General features: G+C 41.3%; 1 protein-coding gene across 1 annotated transcript in view; it reads left to right on the top strand.

The window, feature by feature from the left end:
* The first annotated feature begins 3541 nt into the window (after positions 1–3541).
* caprin1b (cell cycle associated protein 1b) overlaps positions 3542–20857 on the top strand; it is a 109676-nt gene continuing 92360 nt past the window's right edge. The window contains exons 1-2 of the mRNA XM_043705513.2: positions 3542–3947; positions 16707–16769. Of these exons, the coding sequence (XP_043561448.1) occupies positions 3747–3947; positions 16707–16769 (264 nt within the window). The 5' untranslated portion in view covers positions 3542–3746. The remainder of the gene's footprint in view (positions 3948–16706; positions 16770–20857) is intronic.

The following is a 20857-nucleotide window of genomic DNA, read 5'->3' as shown; positions in this document are numbered from 1 at the left end:
TTGCATTCAAAAACAACAGTTCACAAGAATACCAAAATTGAGTGGAGAACCAGCAATTGCACAGAGAGTGGAGAGTGCTGATTGGATGGTAAGTTGATTTTGAAGAATTCATGTGGCAATTAACTGCCAAGCTTGGTTTAAACTTTAAACCTAAAAGGTTGACTCATCAAGGTATTCATCTGAGAAATGAACAAATTACCAATTTTTGCTGAAACATGCAGTCTATTGGCATAAATTATGCAAATTTGAACTAATTTAAAGTATGTTGAGCTCACAATGTGGTGCATTTGCATGCAGTGGAAGCAATGTATTAAAACAGGGCTCTAGTATTTACTGATAGAAAGAACATATCATTTTGCCAAATTTTAACAAGCACAATGTGTGACGTTTATTTCAAAAACGGCAATCTGAACACCGATGTAGGGAATATCCTTTGGTCCATCTCAGTAAGGAAAAGAAGGAAATCAACCAATACCTTGCTGTTTCTGGTTGAGGAGCAGATAAGTAGTTGTGAAGGGCCAGATGTTTGGGAGTATTTTAACCTGAAAAAGAAGTTGGATTGCTATTTCACTGAAATATCCAGAGAGTCTGCAACTTGGAAAAATCAAATGATGTGTAATTCTAGTTGTACAAGATGATATTACTTTGCAGATTTTCACTGAGAGTTCAACAGTTGAGGACATTTTGCTTTTTAAATGGATCTACTTTAAGTTGCATAGTTGTAGATTATGAGTCCTTTTCTCTGCCATTTGTTAGAAGTTAATTGTGTTATAATAAATGGTTAATTTCTGTTAACAGCTTAATCTAGTGTGATTTTCAGTGGTCTAAGGGGGAATTGACTGTTTTCCACAGCTAAGAGTGAGTCCAGATGGCTGAAGAATAAGCTCTGTGCCACTTTTAGGACATCTGCTCAGGGTTGGACAGGACCGTGCAGTGGGAGAGGAAGAATCCAGTTGTTGTGTTTCGTGTCACAACCAGTGACGAAGGCTGGACATAAAAAGAGGCGATATGTGATTCCACCACCCCCTGTGGTGGTCACTTTTAATAGTATTCTGACAGACTGACGTATTTGTTGGTAAATTGTTGGGGCTGAGGTCAAATAAGTTTTCTCGTCTTGTGGCTGCAGCCAATCTGCAACAGACCTAGTCTAGCAGTTCTGTCCCTTGTGTCTCTTGTCTACTGAGTGACCAGTGGAGCTACTGAGCCATCCTCTCTTATAGACATGGAAACTGTCCACCCAAAGTACATGAACTGCTTTTGCCACCATCAATGCTTCTTCCATATACTGATGCGTGAGTTGAGGATGGATGCAGTGGGTCGTCACAAAATTCCCTTCCCTGTGTTTGCCCTGAAGCCATGAAGTGTTATGTGACTTGGAGTCGTGGTTCTCAGGGCAAGTCAATGTTTATTGTAAACCACTTTGTCACCTCTGGGGGAGCTGTCCTACTGTTGGTATAGATGATGTACAGAAATAATGCTTGGTAGTGTTTGGGACATTGTAGATATGATTTGATGAGTCAGACTTCCAAGACTTTGTTTGTCTAGCCTATGGAACACCTCTTAAGATTTTGTCACAAGCACAGTCATTCATCATGATGACTTTGTGTGCTAGTTTTTGTCTCTACTGCTGAGGCAAATGTTGGGTGGTCTTTTGTTTTGTAGCTACTTGATACAACTGAGAAGCTTGCTCAGCCATTAAAGGGTAGTTATGAGTAAACCACAATGTGGAATCATGTTAGCCAGAGTAAGTAAGGACAGTAGATTAGATTCCCTATAGTGTGGAAACGGGCCATTTAGCCTGACAAGTCCACACCAACCCTCCAAAGCATAAACCACCCAGACCCATTCCCCTTCATTTCCCTCTGACTAATGCACCTAACACTATGGGCAATTTAGCATGGCCAGTTCACCTGACCTGCACATGTTTAGACTGTGGGAGGAAACGAGAGCACCTGAAGGAAACCCACGCAGCCATGGGGAAAATGTGCAAACTCCACACACAGTGGCCCGTGAGGCAGCAGTGCTAACCACTGAGCCACTGTGCAGCTGTTAATTTTGGATAAAGGTGGACAAAGGTTTTGGTCACTTGGAGTTGGGTATTTTGTTTAACAAGTGTCGGCTTCATTAAACCTTTCCAAGTGTTGTGGTGGTATTTGAACTCTTAAACGTGGAAAATTAGGTTGGGCATCTGGATTGCTATTCTGAATACTTTTACTTTTATTGGTGGTCAGTGGGGTCTCTTGCCCATGGGAGAAGGTATCTGAACTGCTGGAATCCCCTTTTAAACCATGAACATTTCGGACAGGGGAAGAAATCTCAATAGATAAGATACATCCAGGACCCTTTGAATTTATCGAAGGCAAAATAAGATCGTTGTATTAATTGTATTGGTAGTCTTCTCAGCCTTCACAACTTCACCCCTTACCTGATGATTCTCAGGTTAAACTCACTACCAATTAATGAGAGTAACCTTACAGTTTGGGACTGTGGTGACTTTACCTTTTATGGTAGTCCATTCTGAAGTACAGACGACTTGGTTTTGTATTCCTGATGAAGGGCTTTTGCCCGAAACGTCGATTTCGAAGCTCCTTGGATGCTGCCTGAACTGCTGTGCTCTTCCAGCACCACTGATCCAGAATTTGTTTGGTGTGTGTTTGGCGATAAGAACATAGTTTTTGTTTTGTTGCCATTTCTAAAATCGGTCTGTTTATTCAGACCAAAAAAAGTGTCTGGAATCTGCTGTTATTCCAAACTGTTACAGAAAACCAAAGCAAAAGTAAGCTTTGGGTCTGGTTGAGGGCTTAAGATCTTCCTCCCCTTAAACAGTATTAAAAGCATTTTCTACTTGAATATATCCTTATTAAGATCGTCAAACAGTTTCATTATTCCAAATGTACAGCTTTTCCGAGGTGTTAACTCACTTGTCAAAAACCCCTCATGCACGTTTAAAAAAAAATTATCATCTTTTTAATATTGTTTAATTCTCCTGGTTATCATTTTTAGATAATCAATAACAGAAATGCCCATGTCTCACTGTTCAGGGAGTCTGGGGGCTGAGAGGGACCGAATAAACGGGACATCTTAAGCCCTCAACTAGGCCCAAAAGTTTATTTGTGCTTTGGTTTTCTCTAACAAGTTTGTATAGCGGCAGATTCCAATTCCAAATTCTGTTTCAAAGCTCCACACTTTGGTATTTTATTCAGACAAAGATAAATGTTGGAGGTGGCCGACAATATGAAAAAAACTATGTTCCTATAGTCAATAGGGAACGAATCTGAGCTCCCACTTTTGCTGCTGCTGAGAGTCCTTTTCCAATCTCCGAAATAACGTCGGAAAGATTTTCTGGAATCTCGTGAGTCATCGGGAAAAAATAATCCAATTTCCAGCAGACAAATGGCGTAACTCTTATGAATGTGCTTGTCGTGGAAGGTGTGAAAGCTGCGGCCAGGCAGGCGCGGTGCGGCCAGCCTAGGCCCGGGTCCTTTGTCGGGGGCGCAAAGCGCACTCTCGCGGCGCGCCCCCGCCCTCAGTCTCGGCGGTGCTGCTGGTGTCGCGCGGATAGAGAAGTGGCCGCGTCTCTTCACCTTTTCCCTTTTCAATCAAACTCACAACTTTATTTCCGCCGCCGTTTGCTCTCCCGGTTTGTATCTCGCTTCTTGCCGCTGGGTTCCCCCCCTCCTTCACTCCACCCCCCCGACCACCTTCTTTAAACGAAGCTGAGCCGCTCCCCAGGAGAAGGAGAGAAAATGCCCGCAGCCACCGCCACAAAAGCGGCCGAATCGCGATCGTCTTCCGCCGCCGGAGCTGAGGCGGCCGCCGTCGCCTCCGCTGCCGCAGCGGTGAGTGCCCAGGCCGGCCAGGGACAGGCGACACAGCCGCAGAATGAAGCACTCAGACAGGTCCTCAATGTCATCGACAAGAAAGTGCGGAACATGGAGAAGAAGAAGGTAGGAGAGAGCAGAGGCCCCGCTGCAGCACAGGAGGCTTCGGCCTTCACACAAAAAGAAAACTAACCCGAGTCCCAACCCTTGGAACAATAATTACCCCATTTCCATCTCGAGTTGGTGATCTGGAAGGGATATATCAGCCTTCTCTTCGCCCTCCGCCCCAATTCAGTTATTCGTGTAAATACAATACAGGAAAGAGGCCCTGTACTTCAGCAGTTCCTGCTGTAAAGTTCTTTTAACCTGCGTTTAAATTAACTAAAATATCTGAACTTAGTTGTGAAGTCATCAGTGGATGATCGTTGTCTCAAGTTATGCTTTATTCAAGCACATAGCAGTTTGTATTTTTTTGCATTAAATGTATATTGAAGAAAGGGCTGGGACAGTTTTCAATTGTTAATGGGCAATTTTGAATTTTTTTAAATGGCCTGAAACAAGGAAAGTAAACAAATGCTGTTCCATTCAAGAAACATAGCCAGGATCGTTTTGTGTAATGGTGAATGGAAATTTATAATTCGAGTCTCAATCTCTTGATGTTAGGTCGGGTTAAATAGAGGAGGAAATTGGTTTGTACTGACTCAGCAAAAATGTTTAGATTGCTGAGGTAGACATAGGTAGACATTGGCACACTGGAGTGTCAGCCAATGACCATTTCCAACAACATAGAATATAACCCTAGGCATCGAATAGCATTCTCGCCGCTGAATTTCCCCTCACTGTCAACATTCTGAAGTTTGCCATTGAAGATAAACTGAACTGGTGTAGCCATATAAATACAGTGACTATAAGAGCAGGTCAAAGGCTAGTAGCTCACGTCCAATCTTCTTCTAGCCTTCGTTGATAAGACCCAAGTCAAGAATATCATGAATTAATTCCCACTTGGCTGGATTAGTGTAGTTCCAATGATACCCAAGAAGCTTGATATTGACCAGACCAAAGCAGTTCATGGGCACACATCCACAAATATTCCAAGTAGTCTCCTCCAACAGTCAGTGAGTATTACCTACAAGATGCAAAAACTCAAGTCTCTGAAGACAGCACCTTCCAAACATTATCATCTAGAAGGGCATGGGCAGGCAATACATAGGAGTGCTACCACCTGCAAGTTTCATTCCAAATTATTCTATATGCTGACTTGGAATCATGTCACCCTTCCTTCAGTGTGGCTGGGTTAAAATCCTGGAGGTCTCAATAATGGCATTGTGGATGTTCGTACACAAATGGATTTCAGCCATTCAACAGGACAGCTTGACACCACCTTCGCTAGGGTAGCTAAGGATGGACATGAAGCTACTGATGTCCAAATCCTATATGTGAATAAACAAAAAAAAATGGTGTTTAAGATCAGACATGAAGGGTGGAATACCTTTGAGGTGCCAGCTGTTCCAAGTTTTAAACTGAAGTTGAATTCTGAGTAACAAAGTCACGTGTGTGGATGCATTTCTACAAAAGTGTACTGTTTTAAATAACCAAAACATGTCTCAAGGATCACAACAGATCTAATTCACTTGACGCAAGAATTGCCTATTAAAATACGTAACTTGCTATCGAGAAATATAATAAACTTCTCTGTATATCTGCAATAAGACATGCTGGAGCTTGTTTCAGTTGGAAAGAATTTGAGGTTTTGAAGACAGGCATCAAAGGGAGCCTCCTCAATTTCACAAGCCCACTGCCAGAGTGCAGTTAAGAAATCCTGACCATTAAATAGTCATAAGAGGTACAGCATGAAAATAACCTTCAGTCCAACTTGTCCACGCCGACCAGATATCTTGACCTCATCTACTGCCATTTGCCAGCACTTGGCCCATATCCCTCTTAAATCCTTGATATTCAATAATCTATTGAGATGCCTTTCAAATGTTGTAATTATACCGCCCTCCTCCACTTCTTTTGGCAGCTCATTCCATGCTGCGTGAAAAAGTTGCCCCTTTAGGTCCCTTTTAAATTTTTTCCCACCTCACCCAAAATCTATTCCCTCTAGTCCTCGACTCCCCTAACCTAGGGAAAATACCTTGTCTATTTACCCTATCCGTGCTCCTCATTACCATATAAACCTCTATCAGGTCACATCTCAGTCTCTGCTCCAGGGAAAACCGTCCCAGTCTATTCATCCTTTTCCAATAGCTCAAACCCTCCATTCCTGGCAACATTCTTGTAAATCTTTTCGGAACCCTTTGAAGTTTCCTACTTTACTTTCCTTTCGATAGGAGGGAGACCAGAATTGTACATAGTATTCCAATAGTGGCCTAATGAGTGGTCCCTACAGCCGCAACATGACCTCCCAACTCCTATACTTGGTGCTCTTATCACTAAAGGAAAACATGCCATGCTGCCTTCATACCCTATCTCGCTGCGACTCTACTTTCAAGGAACTATGAACCTGCACTCAAAGATCTTTGTTCAGAAACACTCCCCAGTACCTTTAACATTAAGGGTATACGTCCTACCTTGATTTGCCTTTCCAAAATGTAGCACCTCACATTAAACTCTGCCATTTTTTCAGCCCATTGGCCAATCTGATTAAGATCCCATTGTAATCTGAGGTGACCTGAGGTGCCATCTGCAAATGTACTGACTGTACTACCTTCGTTCACATCCAAATCTTTTCATGATTTATATAAAAGCAGTGGACCAAGCACAGATCTTTGTGGCACACCACTGGTCACAGGCCTCCAGTCTGAAAAGCAGCCTTCCCCCATCACCCTCTGTCTTCGACCTTCAAGCCGGTTCGGTATGCAATTGGCCAGTTCTCACCATGTGATGTAACTTTGCTAACTAGTCTACCAGGAGGAACCTTGTCAAATACTTGAGTGGGGTCTGTGTAGATCATGTCCATCGCTCTCCCCTCATCAATTCTTTTTGTTACTTCTTCAAAAAAAGTCAATCAAATTAATGAGACATGATTTCCCATGCACAAAGCCATGATGACTACCCCAATCAGTCTTTGCCTTTCCAAATACATATATTTTCTGCCCCTCAGGATTCCCTCCAGCAAGTTGCCCACCATCGATGTCAGGCTCACTGTTCTATAGTTCCCTGGCTTTTCCTTACCACCTTTCTTAAATAGTGTCATGATGTTAGCTACCCTTAGGTAAGTTTGTTCACTGAGCTGGAAGGTTAGTTTTGTCACCATACTAGATAACATCAGTGAGCCTCTGGTGAAGCACTGGTGTTAATGACAGGCTTTCTATTTATGTGCTCAGATATCCTTGGGTTGTGATGTCATTTCTTCTGGTGATGTTATTTCCAGTTCTTTTTCTCAGGGTGGTAAATGGGGTTCAAGTCAATGTGTTTGTTGATAGAGTTCCGGTTGGAATGCCATGTTTCTAGGCATGGTAGAATCTCTAGAGCTGAGGCACCTCATGCATGATATAAACACTTCAGCAAGGGGCCCAGCAATTGTTTCCCACAGCTTTCTAGGGTACTACAGGTACGCAATCCTTTATCCAAAATCCTTGGGGCCAATTGTTTTTCGGAATTTGGAACTTTTCGGAATTCGTAATAAATACATTTTCACAGGGAAATTAAAAAAAAGTTGCCTCACAGCAGAGGAGAGTATCAATAGTACGAGCACTGAGGCACAGTTGAAGCCTGCCAGTACTCAACCACACAGCCACGTCACATCTGAGTGACAGGGTTTGGTTGGGGCGTGTAGTTAAATGATGCTGTGCACCCCATGAAAACAATTTCAGATTTTGGAATTTCAGATAAAGGATTGTGTACCTGTACTTAACTTTTAAATTGCTTCTCTGTACAACCTTTTGTTTTTAAGAAACCTTTTGACAAATGTTGTTCTGCTTTTGAATAGGTCATTTACCTAATGGGCTAAAATGTTAGTCAGACACAGTATTTTCTCCATGAGCCACTTTGTAGCTAGAATGGAGCCTTTGAATTTCTGTGCGAAGAAATGGAAATGTACAAAATAAAATATTACATCAAGGCCAAACTCTTGTCTATTTAAGGAGAGATAGTAGTGTTTTGGGCTGAGAATCTAGAGGCCAGGGCATAAGAATTCACATTTCACCAAATAGCTGGTGGAACATCACTTCCAGAGTTTTAGGTTGTATTTAAAACAGTTGCCAAACATGTTTGGGATTCTTGACCTGCCGATCATAATTACGCTTCTGTTGGTGACTATGAAACTATTTTGTTGTTTAGAGAAAACTAGTTTATTAGTAAGCTCGAAATAAAATCTGCTTGCCCTCATAAACAGCCCTATGAAATCACTGAGTGAGCCACTGGGTTTATGTGTAACAAGTTCTGGCCTCCCTCGCAACATTGACATTCCATTCAAGTAGAGAAAAGATGCATTATTTTGTTTGGTGTCTCTTTTATGTTTGAATTTTCTCACTAATGCTAACACCAACTGCCCCACCTCAACTCTACCCACAATGTCATGCAGCAAAACAATATGGTGAGGCACAAAGAATCATACATTTGGTGTTTTTCTTGAAATATTAAGACACTAAAATACATAATCAATTCAAGCTATGGTTGTTTACACCATCCACATTTAAATTATGCAACTGACCATGCAGGTAACTTTCCATCACCGAAATGAATCACAATGACAGTACTTAATATACTGAATATGCTGGCTGTTTAGGAGAAAGCCTTTTGCACCACAAAAAAAGTGCAACTGCGCTATTTATCTGTTTTGTCTGCTACTTTTATCTGTTTACCATTTAAAACTGGATATCAAAAGATTAAATTAACTGAAATAAATGCAGTGTGGTGGATGTTGGCAATCTGAGATATAAACCAAGTGCTGGAGGAAGTCAGCAGGCCTGGTTTTACCTGTGAAGAGCGCATCAGCCATCGTTTCAAGTCTAATATGACAATGTCTGAACCTGCTTTTTTTTTGGAAGCCTGGACAGTTGCATGTTGACTCCTTTGTCTGTTCCTGTTTGGCTTTGCATGATACGGTCAAAATGGAGTTGGAGTGTTAGTTGTGATGTTCTTAGAAATTTACCAATTTCACATCATTTGTGAGGTTGACACCATTGGTGCTCCAAAAGGAATATTGAGGCTGTTCATGCCTATGATTGAGAGTTATCCAATTTCAACAATTCCAGGATTACTGCCACTGTTTTTGAAGCATACGAAATTGAAATGCATTTCGAAATATGTTGGGGAAAATGCAGTAAAATTAATGTCAGTGACAACACTTTTGTAATTGATTTGATTGAGTCCTCAGCATCTTTTTGTGAGCTGCTAGTTTTAATGTGCTTACATTTACATGAATTCTGTTGCAGCCAAGTTATTGTAATACCAGTGTGCTCACCTCACTAAATCCTTATCCATGAGGTATTGACCTATGGACATTCTGCTGCTACTCGTCTGCAATTCTTGAATGTACCATGAGTCAGTGAGAAGAAAAAAAAGTCAGGTCTGGGGCTGATTTCTTGAGTACCTTCAGACAGCAAATCAGTAGACAATGAGGATTGAATGTATAATCAGTGGTAACAATGCTACGAACAGTATTTTAATGGCCACGTTCTTTTCTTTATTTTTAACTAGCACTCTTGGCATATTTCATGAAATCAGCAGCAAAAGAGAGGGCACCCCTTTCAGTTAACATGGATTGAAACATGGCAAAATAATCTGGCTTGAATCAATTGATCTCAGTTGTGGTTGAACTGGAAAAGCTTGAAAGAAACTGATATTGCTTATTTGTGAAAAGTGAGCCAGTCAGCATACTGATAACACTGTTTACATGTCACTCACTCGCATGCTGATGGGACAGTTTGCAAAGCTGCAGTGCAAACCAAAACTACACAGACTGTCACTCTTGGTGAAAAAGCATGGGATTAGACCACAATTTCTGAAGGAATGAGGGTCCATATTTGTAACTCATTTTCAGTGTCAGAGCAATTCTGTCATAATTCACATTTAAAAGTGTACTTAAATAACTACCTGTTGGATTTACTCAACAAATCTAGAAACACCTTGACATTCAATGCATCTCAGCATTGAGATGGACGTCACATTACTGACTTTGGGATGGCAACAGTGGAGTAGTGCAACTCAGACAGCAACCTTTGGATATTTATTCAAGCGTGCATCTGTTCCTCACCTATGTTACTATATCTGTGAGTAACAGTAAGCACAATTATTCGAGTTATGTATTTGACAAATTCTGGCTGGAGTTTGTATGTTTATGGCTATTTTTGTTGCGAGCTGAGCAAATCAAAATTGAGGCTCGACTTAATAAGTTGTTCAAATAGTATTGAATGCACACTGGACTTGGGAGGCACTGAACTGTGAACTTTGCTTATGACTGCTGACAAACTAAATTTTAAAAAAAAGCGTAGGCAATAAATTGAAACTAGGATTAAATGCATTGTGAATCATCTGTTTGCAGTAAGGCATTGAACACTTTTGTTTCTAACAAGCTTTTTTGTGTTAAATCTTTCTAGATAATGAGTCGAACCTCCATTTCAATTTTTTTGTATACTTTGTCACTTTTCTCACAGAATGCAGCCATTGCTGGTCAGCAATTGTGCCTCACTCCTACTTGCCCTTCAAGTGAATGTCTTGAAAGGCTATTTGAGGGCAGTTAAGAGTCAGTCACATTACTTTGGTCAGGAGTTGACATGGAGACCAGACAAGTCAGATTACTTTCACATGGGCCATTAATGAAACAGATGTTCTATTCGAACAGATTTCCTTAAATCATGCGACAAATGCAATGTGCAGTTTCTCTACTTAACCAAACCAAGTTATTTTTCTAGTGGCAGGTAGTAACACTACTTGTGTCAACTTCTTTCTCTTGTCTGTGTTTCATCTGCTCCCACGATCTCTTGGATGAACAGAAAATCTATGGACACGTGTAAAAGGATACCTCAGTAAAACTTCTGTGACTTGTCATTGCTTTCTCTTGCATTTCATAAAGGGAGGAGACTTCGTAATTGAAAGTGCTGCTTTAGTGAATGCACGTTCGATTTGCTTTTTGAGAGTTAATATCTTCAGCACTAAATGCACTACTTTGGAACTGGGAAGGATCAAGAGTGCGAGCTTTGTTTTGCACGCTGTATCGTCCCAGAACTTATGTAAAAGAAGCAGCAGAGAGTGCTTGGTTTTAAATGGATCCACCTGACAGTTTTATATTTCACTTGCTCAGAAAAGTGATTGTTCTCTCTTCCTCGCTTAGTCAAATCTGAGCCGTGGATGTCACAATGCCACGTCTCCTCACATCTCGCTTTGACTCTGGCTTTTGCCATCGAGCTTTGAGATTTGAACTGAAATTGTTATGGCGAGTCTCATTATTGCATGTGAACTATGTTTAGAGAATACTATCCATAATTGAAACAGTGTTGATCTTCATCAGAAACAAATATAACTGTTATTTTAGCTTCAAGCTTTTTTTTTAAACTTAGAATCTGTTGACATTCACTGTTTATGTGATCATTTTAAATGGTGTGAATAACTTTTGTACTGACAAAAGATAAGAAAGACGTACAGGGGTAGACCATTCAAGCCCTTAAGCTTACCATACCATTCAGAAGATTATGGCTGATCTGCTCAGGCCTCAACTTTTCCTTCGTTCCAATCCATCATCAGTCTCAACCTCCTGATATTTCTCAAATGTATCTATCTGTTGTCGAAAATACGACATCATGTCCACAACTCTTGCAGGCAGAGAATTTAAGACTTTCACTAGTGTTCCTGCTTGCTTTGTTTCTCTTTCGCAGAGAAAAAGGATTCCCAGTCCTCTGGCTTACCGTTTGGTTTTTACCACTTTGTATGCTGCCTGTTTGGCTGATCTTCATGACCATCTTCCCATCGAAACCTTTTTTAGCTGAGTGTAATGAAATGTCTGGTTAAATGTCTGCAACTGCACATATACTAACCTTCCCCTTAATCGATTTATCCCAGCTACAATGGGCAGTCTTTCTTCATGTGTCTTCAATTATCTTCAGTAAAGTGATAGATACCTGTTTGAGAACTGAGTTGCCCTCCCTCCAACAGAATTTGAAATTCTGCCATGTTGCAATTGCTCTCTTCGACGATCCTTATCTAAAAGACATGTTAGTAATTCTACCTCATTACACATTATGTAATGCATGTTGCTAGATCAAACATAGACTGTTCCCAGAGAGGTTCTGCATTATAACGCTCAAAAGAAACAGTTGCTGAAGCAGTCCACGGCTACTACTACTGTGTTAACCTAGCACATCTGATTTGCCCAGTCAATATGCAGTTGAAAAACACTGACAATTTTCCTTTTTTTTTTGCATGCCTCTATTATTTACTGATGCTTTGTCTAATAGTAAGGCATTTCTTTTGGGAACAGGAAGACTGCTTCTGCTATGACTTCCTTCTGTTGCTGTCTTTTATTTTCACCCAAACTGATTCCTCATCATCATCATAAAATTGACTGTAACCATAAGAGCAAAAGTAGGATATTTGGGCTATTGAGTCTGCTTTGCCATTCACTGAGATGCTGCAGAACCGATATTCCTCAACTCCACATCCCTGATTTATCCCCTAACTGATTAAGTCGATGAAAGGCTGCAATAGACATCTCATGTTCCATTTGACACAACCCTATGGTGAAAAGAAGTCCACTGAATCGCCACCCTCTTAGAGGGAAGGAAAATCCTCCTCCTCTGTCTTAACAGGGTGACTTCTTAGTCTGAGATTATCCCCTCTGCTCCGTGACACTCCTTCAAGAGGAAACAGAGAATTGCACCAATATTCCAATTTACCACTGCACTGAAGTTTTCCATTGTTCACAATGCTACCCTCTCTTGTACTATATATTGTGTTTCCAGTCCTGGTTCCTCTGTTGCCTTACCTGTAATAGTCGGACCAAGAACCCCATCCCCCAGCTGGTTTTGCGCTCAAGGTACGATTAGATTGGTCCATAACTAAGCACTAATCAAAACACCCGTCACTCTCCAGTCCAGTAGAAAGGAAGCTAAAAGAAGCAATCTGTCTTTTTTAAAAAAGGAAGACTCCACTGTTGCAGCAGGTAACCTGGAGCTTTTACCTCCAGCAACTAGCAGAAATCTTAACTTGCTTGAAAGCTGTCCAAAAGCTGAATGTCTGAAAGAGACATTTTTGCACCACTGTCAGCATGCCTCTGCAAGAGAAACAGTATAAAACACATAATCACGCTAGTAGCTATCAGGTTGTGTTAATTTTTCGTTTTGTGCTGTCAACTTGTGTCTTACTTAGTAGTTCTAAGATGATTACTTTTGTGGTTCTGCTTTTTAACATACCTCTGAGCTACTTGAAATACCTCAGAATCTTATTCCTCATTCTACATCTGTCATTGGTATCCAAGTGAACCACAATAACTGGGTCCTTCCTTTCCCATTCGAAGTTCTTGTCGAGAACCATAACAAATGTTGTACATCTCGGCACATTTGGGAGCACAGCCCACAAGACACTGCCTTTGTTACAGAGAAGATGCTCTATTCCCCTTGCTATGGTATCACCAATTACCACCCCATTTCTTTCTTTTCCTCCCCCAGCTCAAATGGCAGCCCGCTTTGCTGAGTTAACTGATGTGCCCTCCAACCTGGAAATAAATCCTCGACTGTTGAACCATCACATTGGTTGCCTCACTTTAGTCAAACACTCTGAACCATGACTACAGGCCAATACGTCAACTGCAACACATTGCCTGCCCTGCCATTGCTATCGTGTTGTAATTAGTTCTGCTGCTAAATATTTTAAGTAAGTTCCATAATTTTTTTTCTTTAACTGTAATAATGTCTCCTGATTTTAGTCACTTAGTCATTTCTCCCCGTGTCTGCGTGGGTTTCCTCCAGGTGCTCCAATTTGCTCCCACAGTCCAAAGATGTGCAGGTCAGGTGAATCGGCCAAGCTAAATTGCCTGTAGTGTTAGGTGCATTAGTCAAAGGGAAATGGGTCTGGGAGAGTTGCTCTTTGGAGGGTCGGTGTGGACTGGTTGGGCCAAAGGGCCTGTTTCCACACTGTAGGGAATCTAATCTAATCCGAATCTTAAAAAAAAAAATCCAATAAGATGTGGAAGAAATAGCCACAACTCACTTAGCTGTTTTCCTCTGATGTCACACTTTGACTCTGACGCGTAGAGAAAAAGATTGAAGTGGTTCTTTGTTGCTGGTTTGTATCTTCAGCCACTTCCACCATTCTAATGCAGGTCTGTTGCCTGAGTTGGCTTAACAATGATGCTGACTTGCTCCACACTCCAAACTTCATACTGGTCAGCAGTTGTTGTCAAACTTTGAGCAGAATATCAGTAAGTTTTAATTTAGCTGCTTGTATCCGGCAGCACGGTGGCTCAGTGCCAGGGTCCCAGGTTCGATTCCAGCCTGGGCAACTGTGCAAACTCCACAGAGACATTCTCCATGTGGGTTTCCTCCAGGTACTCTGGTTTCCTCCCACATTCCAAAGATGTGTAGGTCAGGTGAATTGGCCATGCTACATTGTCCACAGTTGTTGAGTGCATTAGTTGGGGGTGTGTTACTCTTCAGATGGTCAGTGTGGACTTGTTGGGCCAAAGGACCTGTTTGCACACTATAGTGAATCTAATCTAGTCTCATTATCCATAGGATTTCTATATAAGGCTAAGTGTATTTGGAACACCAACAGGAGTAGGCAATTCAGTCCATTGAGCTTGCTCTGCCATTCAGTACAATCATGGGTGAGCATTCACATTCAAACACTTCTTCTCTCTCTTCTCCCCCCCCCCCCCCCCCCCCCCCCCCCCCATGCACACGCACGCACGTGCACACACACCGATTCCCTATCTGTTACTGGCATAGAGAAATCTGTTAATCTCTTTTTTAAGATACTCACTGCTGTTCTGCAGTCCAGTTTGTGTGCTTTAATTTCTCCTTGCCAATCTATTTTATCCAGTCTTTTGAAACTTCAAGAATGCTATGTCCTCCAACAGCCCTAGTCATATCCTCACTGAACTCTGAATAGGTTTATTTACATCAGCTTTCTTGTTCACAAGTCAATGCTGATTATGCTCAGTCAGTTACAGCATCCACTTATGTTCTTCTTTACACATTGTAGCAACACCACCCCATCTCATGTATAAATTCCCTGCTTTCTTTCTCCTTAACCTGTTAAATTGGGGTGTGATATTTGTAACTTCGCAGTAGGCACTGCCAGTCCAGAATGTATAGAATTTTGAAAGATGTCTGTCTATGCGTTCAGCATCGCAGAAGTCATTTCCTCCAACACTTACGTCAGGACCTTTCAATCTCCTGAATTTCTCGAACCCACCCTTTTTTCTTCGTCATAGAGATGTACAGCATGGAAACAGACCCTTCGGTCCAACCCCTTCATGCCGACCAGATATCCCAATCCAATCTAGTCCCACCTACCAGCACCCGGCCCATATCCCTCCAACCCCTTCCTATTCATATATCCATCCAAATGCCTCTTAAATGTTGTAATTGTACCAGCCTCCACCACATCCTCTGGCAGCTCACTTACCAACCTCTGCATGAAAAAGTTGCCCCTTATGTCTCTTTTACATCTTTCCCCTCTCACCCTAAACCTATGCCCTCGAGTTCTGGACTCCCCGATCCCAGGGAAAAGACTTTGTCTATTTATCCTATCCATGCCCCTCATAATTTTGTAAACCTCTATAAGGTCACCCCATTCTTCATTTCTCTTCTCCTTTGGTCACTAATTCTGAGATATCTTTTTTAAAATCTTGGTCTGAAGGTGGATCCAATATTTTGGAATGATTTGTAAAATTTGATTTATTGAAAGATTTGAGGGGAATTTGAAAGAATTGTGAAAATACATTTAAGTAGCTATGTGATTTTAGCATTCGGATTGCAAAGCTGAGGCAATTGGTACTTGTGCTTTACATTTTGTGGCAGCCTTTGCTTCTGGACATGTAGTGAAAGTATCTGCTGAGGAGGACCTCAGTGCCTCTAAAGAAACTGCTACTGCTTGGCTTTTATCACGTGGGGGATACTTGCCTGTGCTGGATGTAATTTCAGATGGGTCTACACTCAAGTTTAATTGTGTCCCGGCTGCATTTCACCCACTGGGTGGGTATTATGCTTTCGACAGGGCAAGAAATATCAGCATAAAGTAATGAAGTTAGGCAGTTTCATTTGAATTTGGGCTAAGTATTTGCTTGTCTTTGTGTGAAGATTTGATCACAAATTTAAGTGTCAACAATGCATGAGAAAATGCTAAATCTGTTCAAATGTGCTTTCACCTTGTCTCCTATTTCGTTTCACATTTATTTGTAGGTTTTTCTCTTCTCTCTACCCCCTACCCCCACAGTAAATGTGCAATGCAATTGTTAATCCAAAAACATTTGTGTCATTTAGTTTTAATACAGACAAAACAGAGCATTTGGTTAAGACTGGAAAAAAGTAACTTTTTAACTGTTAAAAGCTTTTACAGCAGATGAACGAAAGCATTGCAGTTATACAGAGCAGATGATGCCACTTCTATTTTCATAAGGCATGAATACAGTTAATAGTGTTTTTTATAATTGTAGTACCCTGCTGTGTTTGTGGATTATATTAGCGTTGTATTTTGCCATGATCAAGTTGGAGCATGAAACTCCATGGAAGTGATATGTTTAGGCAAGTTTTGCAGAATCTGAATTATGCATCTTTGAAACCAAGAAACATGGGATGTAAAATGGAAATGACAATGTGCTGAGTGGGTGATTTTGAATCTTGTGTTGTCTTGTTATTCGATTTTAGAGTTGGCACTTTGTGTGCATTTGTTACAGCTGTTGTGTTCAGCAATTTTTAATCAGAAATTTCCCTTTTGTTTAAGGGTAAGCTGGATGACTACCAAGAAAGGCTTGATCGAGGGGAAGTCCTTAACCAAGACCAGTTGGTAAGTGATTTCTGGATTTTTAACTTAAAAAAACACATAAATATGGGAACTACACACACTCCCCTCTGAGGCGGAGGGCTTTTATTGGTGTGTGTACCAGTCAAATACTCATGCAATTGTTTTTGAAGGAATAGATCCACTCTCCATCCCACCATACAATTGAGGAACAGAAATGCAATTCTAATTAAAGATAGCATGTGAATTGCAAGGGATGTTTGCAGTGATGGTGTCTGTTCTCTGTGGTTGATGTTACTAGTTTAGAAGGTAGTGCCAATGGAATCAGTGTTAGAGCCTCAACCTTTCTCAATTTATGTTTTAAAAAACTGTTTTGAATGAACTATCTGAGGAGTGGTTGCTAAATGTAATGTTGAAGCAAAGATGAGTCAGAAACTAAGTTATGAAGAGGGCATGAGAAAACTACAAACAAATAACTGAGTGGGCAATGATGTGGCAATTGAAGATATGCAGGCCAATGTGACATTCATTTTGACAGGGGGAATAAAAACAAAATGATCTAAACAGTGAGAGATGGCAGAGCTCTGAAAGACACAGGGCGAAAAACACATAAAATAGGAGCAGAAGTAAGCTATTTGCCCCAGCCTTGCAATTTCTGTATTACTCCCATCCCTTTGCTCCCTTTAGTTCTAAGAAGTATATCTAGCTCTTCAACTGCATTCTTTGGTACAGAATTCCATAGGCTTGCCACTTTTTGCACGAGGAATTTTTCCTCATCTCCCAGTTCTAAATGGCCGATCCGTATTGTTAGTCTGAGACCACGAGTTCTGGACTGTCTGATCATTGGGAGGATCATTTCTACATTTACCCTGTCCTGTCTCGTCTTGTTAGAATTCTACATGTTTCAATGACACCCCCCCCCCCCCCCCCCCCCCCCAATTGTTGTAAAGTCCTGTGAATCGAGCCCTCACTGATCCAGTCTCTCAATATGTCAGTTGTGCTATCCAAGTAATCAGCCTGATGAACGTCAGTTGCACTCGCATTCCAGACCACCCTTTGTGTGGTAAATAAACCACAAGTGCACACAATACTTAGTTGTTATTTTGCAAGGCCCTATGAAAGCCAACATAGCATTGACTTGCTTCAGCTCCCATTGCCCCTGCATATTTAGTTTCAACAACTGGTGCACAAGACACCCAGGTCTCGTACCTGATTATTGCTGTTAATTATAATCTGCCTTTGTTTTACTGAGCTAAACAGAAAACTTTGCATTCATCCACATGATATTTCACCTGCAATGCATCTTCCATGTTAGTCAAAACTTGTCCAAATCAGCGTTTTTCTGTGCTCCTCAGCTTACCATCCCATCTAGTTTTATATTAGCTGCAAACTTGGAAATATTGCATTTATTTCACTTCAATAAATAATTAATGTTTATTCTAAGTAACTGGGGTTCAAGCACTGGCCTCTGTGGTAACCCACTGGTTACTGCCACTCAAAGGCTGGTTCATTTCTGTTCTTCCTGCCTGTGAACCAATTCTCTATCCACATCAATACAATGCCCCTCATTGCTTTTACTTAAAGTTTACAGGCCAATCTCATAAAGGAGACTTTTTTGAGAGCCTTCGGAAAGATCAAGTAAACTATGTCGTGAGCCATAGGCAGTGGCTGAATAGGCTATTTTCTTTGGTGCTTTGGGGGCTGACAGGTGACCTTTATAGAAGTATTTAAAATCATGAGGGGCATGGGTAAGCTAAATAGATGAGGTCTTTTCCCTGGGGTTGGGGGGGGTCCAGAACTAGAGGACGTGGGTTCAGGGTGAGATGGGAAAAGTTTAAAAGGGACCTAAGGGGCAACCTTTTCAAGCAGAGGGTGGTACATGTATGGAATGAGCTACCAGAGGAAGTGATGGAGGCTGGTACAATTACATCTTTTAAAAGGTATCTAGATGTGTGTATGAAGAGGAATGGTTTAGCTGAATGTGGGCCAAACCCTGAGTTTAGGATATCTATTTGGCATGGGCGAGTTGTACCAGAGGGTCTGTTTCCATGCTGTACATCTCTGACTCTAATGGTTCCTTTGTATTGACCCTATTCGTTAACCTCTTCAAAACGTCTGGAAGTTTTGTCAAATATGTCTTTACTTTTCATAGATCTATACTCATCTCTCCAGTCCTTTTACTGTTTGTGAAGTGTTCTGCTATCAAATCTTTTATAATGGACTCCAGTATTTTTTCCACTCCTTAACCAGTCTATAACTTTATTTCCCTCCTCTTTTAAATCGTGAGGTTAAATTAGCTTCCTACTCTCTAATTCAGAGGAACTGTTGCTGGGTCTTCCAGAATCTTGAAAGATGACCACTTCTGTATCCTACTGTTTCCAGGACCACTTCATCAAGTATTCTGTGGTGTAGATTATTGGGTCTTGGGCATTTATCAGCCTTTTAATCCCATCAATTTCCCCAACACCGTTTGCTTCAGTGCATTCCTCTCATGATATCCTGTCATTTTCAAAACTTCAGGGACATTATTTGTGACCTCCTTTGTGAAAACAGAACCAAAATTCATATTTAATTGGTTTGCTTCTCTTTGCTCCCCATTATAACTACCCCTGTTTCTGACTTTAAAGGACCAATATTTCTCTGCACTTTTTCTTTGAATGTTCTCAAATGGGAGAGGGGCCAGCAGAAGGTCACTGTACAAAGTGGAATCAACAACCTAGGAAGGGAAAAGGTTAAGATTGTGAAGAGAGATTACAGAGAGTAAGGCAGGAATTTAAAAAGGAGGTCCTCTAGTAGTAATATCTGAGTTACTCCCGGTGCTACGAGCTAGTGAGGGCAGGAATAGGAGGATGGAGCAGATGAATGCATGGCTGAGCAGCTGGTGTCTGGGAGAAGGATTCACATTTTTGGATCATTGAAAACTCTTTTGGGGTAGAAGTGACCTGTAAAAGAAGAACGGATTGCACCTAAATTGGCAGGGGACTAATATACTGGCAAGGAGATTTGCTCGAGCTGCTCGGGAGGATTTAAGCTAGTCAGTTGCGGGGGGCCCAGGGAAATAGTGAGGAAAGAGATGAATCTGAGACTGGTACATTTGAGAACAGAAGAGAACCAAACAGTCAGGGCAGGCAGGGACAAAGCAGAGAACAGGTAGGACTGATAAATGAAACTGCATTTATTTCAATGCAAGAGGCCTCACAGGGAAGGTAGATGAACTCTGGCGTGGTTTGAAACATGGGGCAGGGAAATCTTAGCAATTACAGTCACATGGCTCAGGGATGGACAAGACTGGCAGCTTAATGTTCCAGAATACAAATGCTACAGGAAAGACAGAAAGGGAAGCAAGAGAGGAGGGGAAATGGCGATTTTGATAAGGGATAGCATTATAGCTGTGCTGAGGGAGGATATTCCCAGAAATACATATAGGGAAGTTATTTGGGTAGAACTGAGAAATAAGAAAGGGGTGATCACCTTATTGGGATTGTATTATAGATCCCACTAATAATCAGAGAAATTGAAAAACAAATTTGTCAGGAGATTTCAGTTATCTGTAAGAATAATAGGGTGGTTATGGTAGGGGATTTTAACTTTCCAAACAAAGACTGGGACTGTAATAGTGTTAAGGGTTTAGATGGAGAGAAATTTCAATGTGTACAAGAAAATGTTCTGATTCAGTATGTCGATGTACCTACTAGAGAAGGTGCAAAACTTGACCACTTGGGAAATAAGGCAGGGCAAGTGACTGAGGTGTCAGTGGGGGAGCACTTTTGGGGCCAGCGACCATAATTCTATTAGTTTTAAAATAGTAATGGAAAAGGATATACCTGACTGAAAAGTTGAAGTTCGAAATTGGAGGAAGGCCAATATTGATGGTATTAGGCAAGAACTTTCAAAAGCTGATTGGGGGCAGATATTTGGAGGTAAAGGGACGGCTGGAAAATGGGAACCTTCAGAAATGAGATAATGAGAATCCAGAGAAAGTGTATTCCTGTTAGGGTGAAAGGAAAGGCTAGTAGGTGTAGGGAATGCTGGATGACGAAAGAAATTGAGGGTTTGGTTAAGAAAATGAAGGAAGCATATGTCAGATATAGGCAAGATAGATAGATTGAATCCTTCGAGTCTAAAGAAAGTAG

The sequence above is a fragment of the Chiloscyllium plagiosum genome, unplaced genomic scaffold, assembly GCF_037043375.1.
Source record: "Chiloscyllium plagiosum isolate Xiang-an unplaced genomic scaffold, Cpla_swu_hap1 HiC_scaffold_18, whole genome shotgun sequence".
In the NCBI taxonomy this organism is placed as follows: domain Eukaryota; kingdom Metazoa; phylum Chordata; class Chondrichthyes; order Orectolobiformes; family Hemiscylliidae; genus Chiloscyllium; species Chiloscyllium plagiosum.
This window is presented reverse-complemented; position numbering and strand designations above follow the sequence as displayed.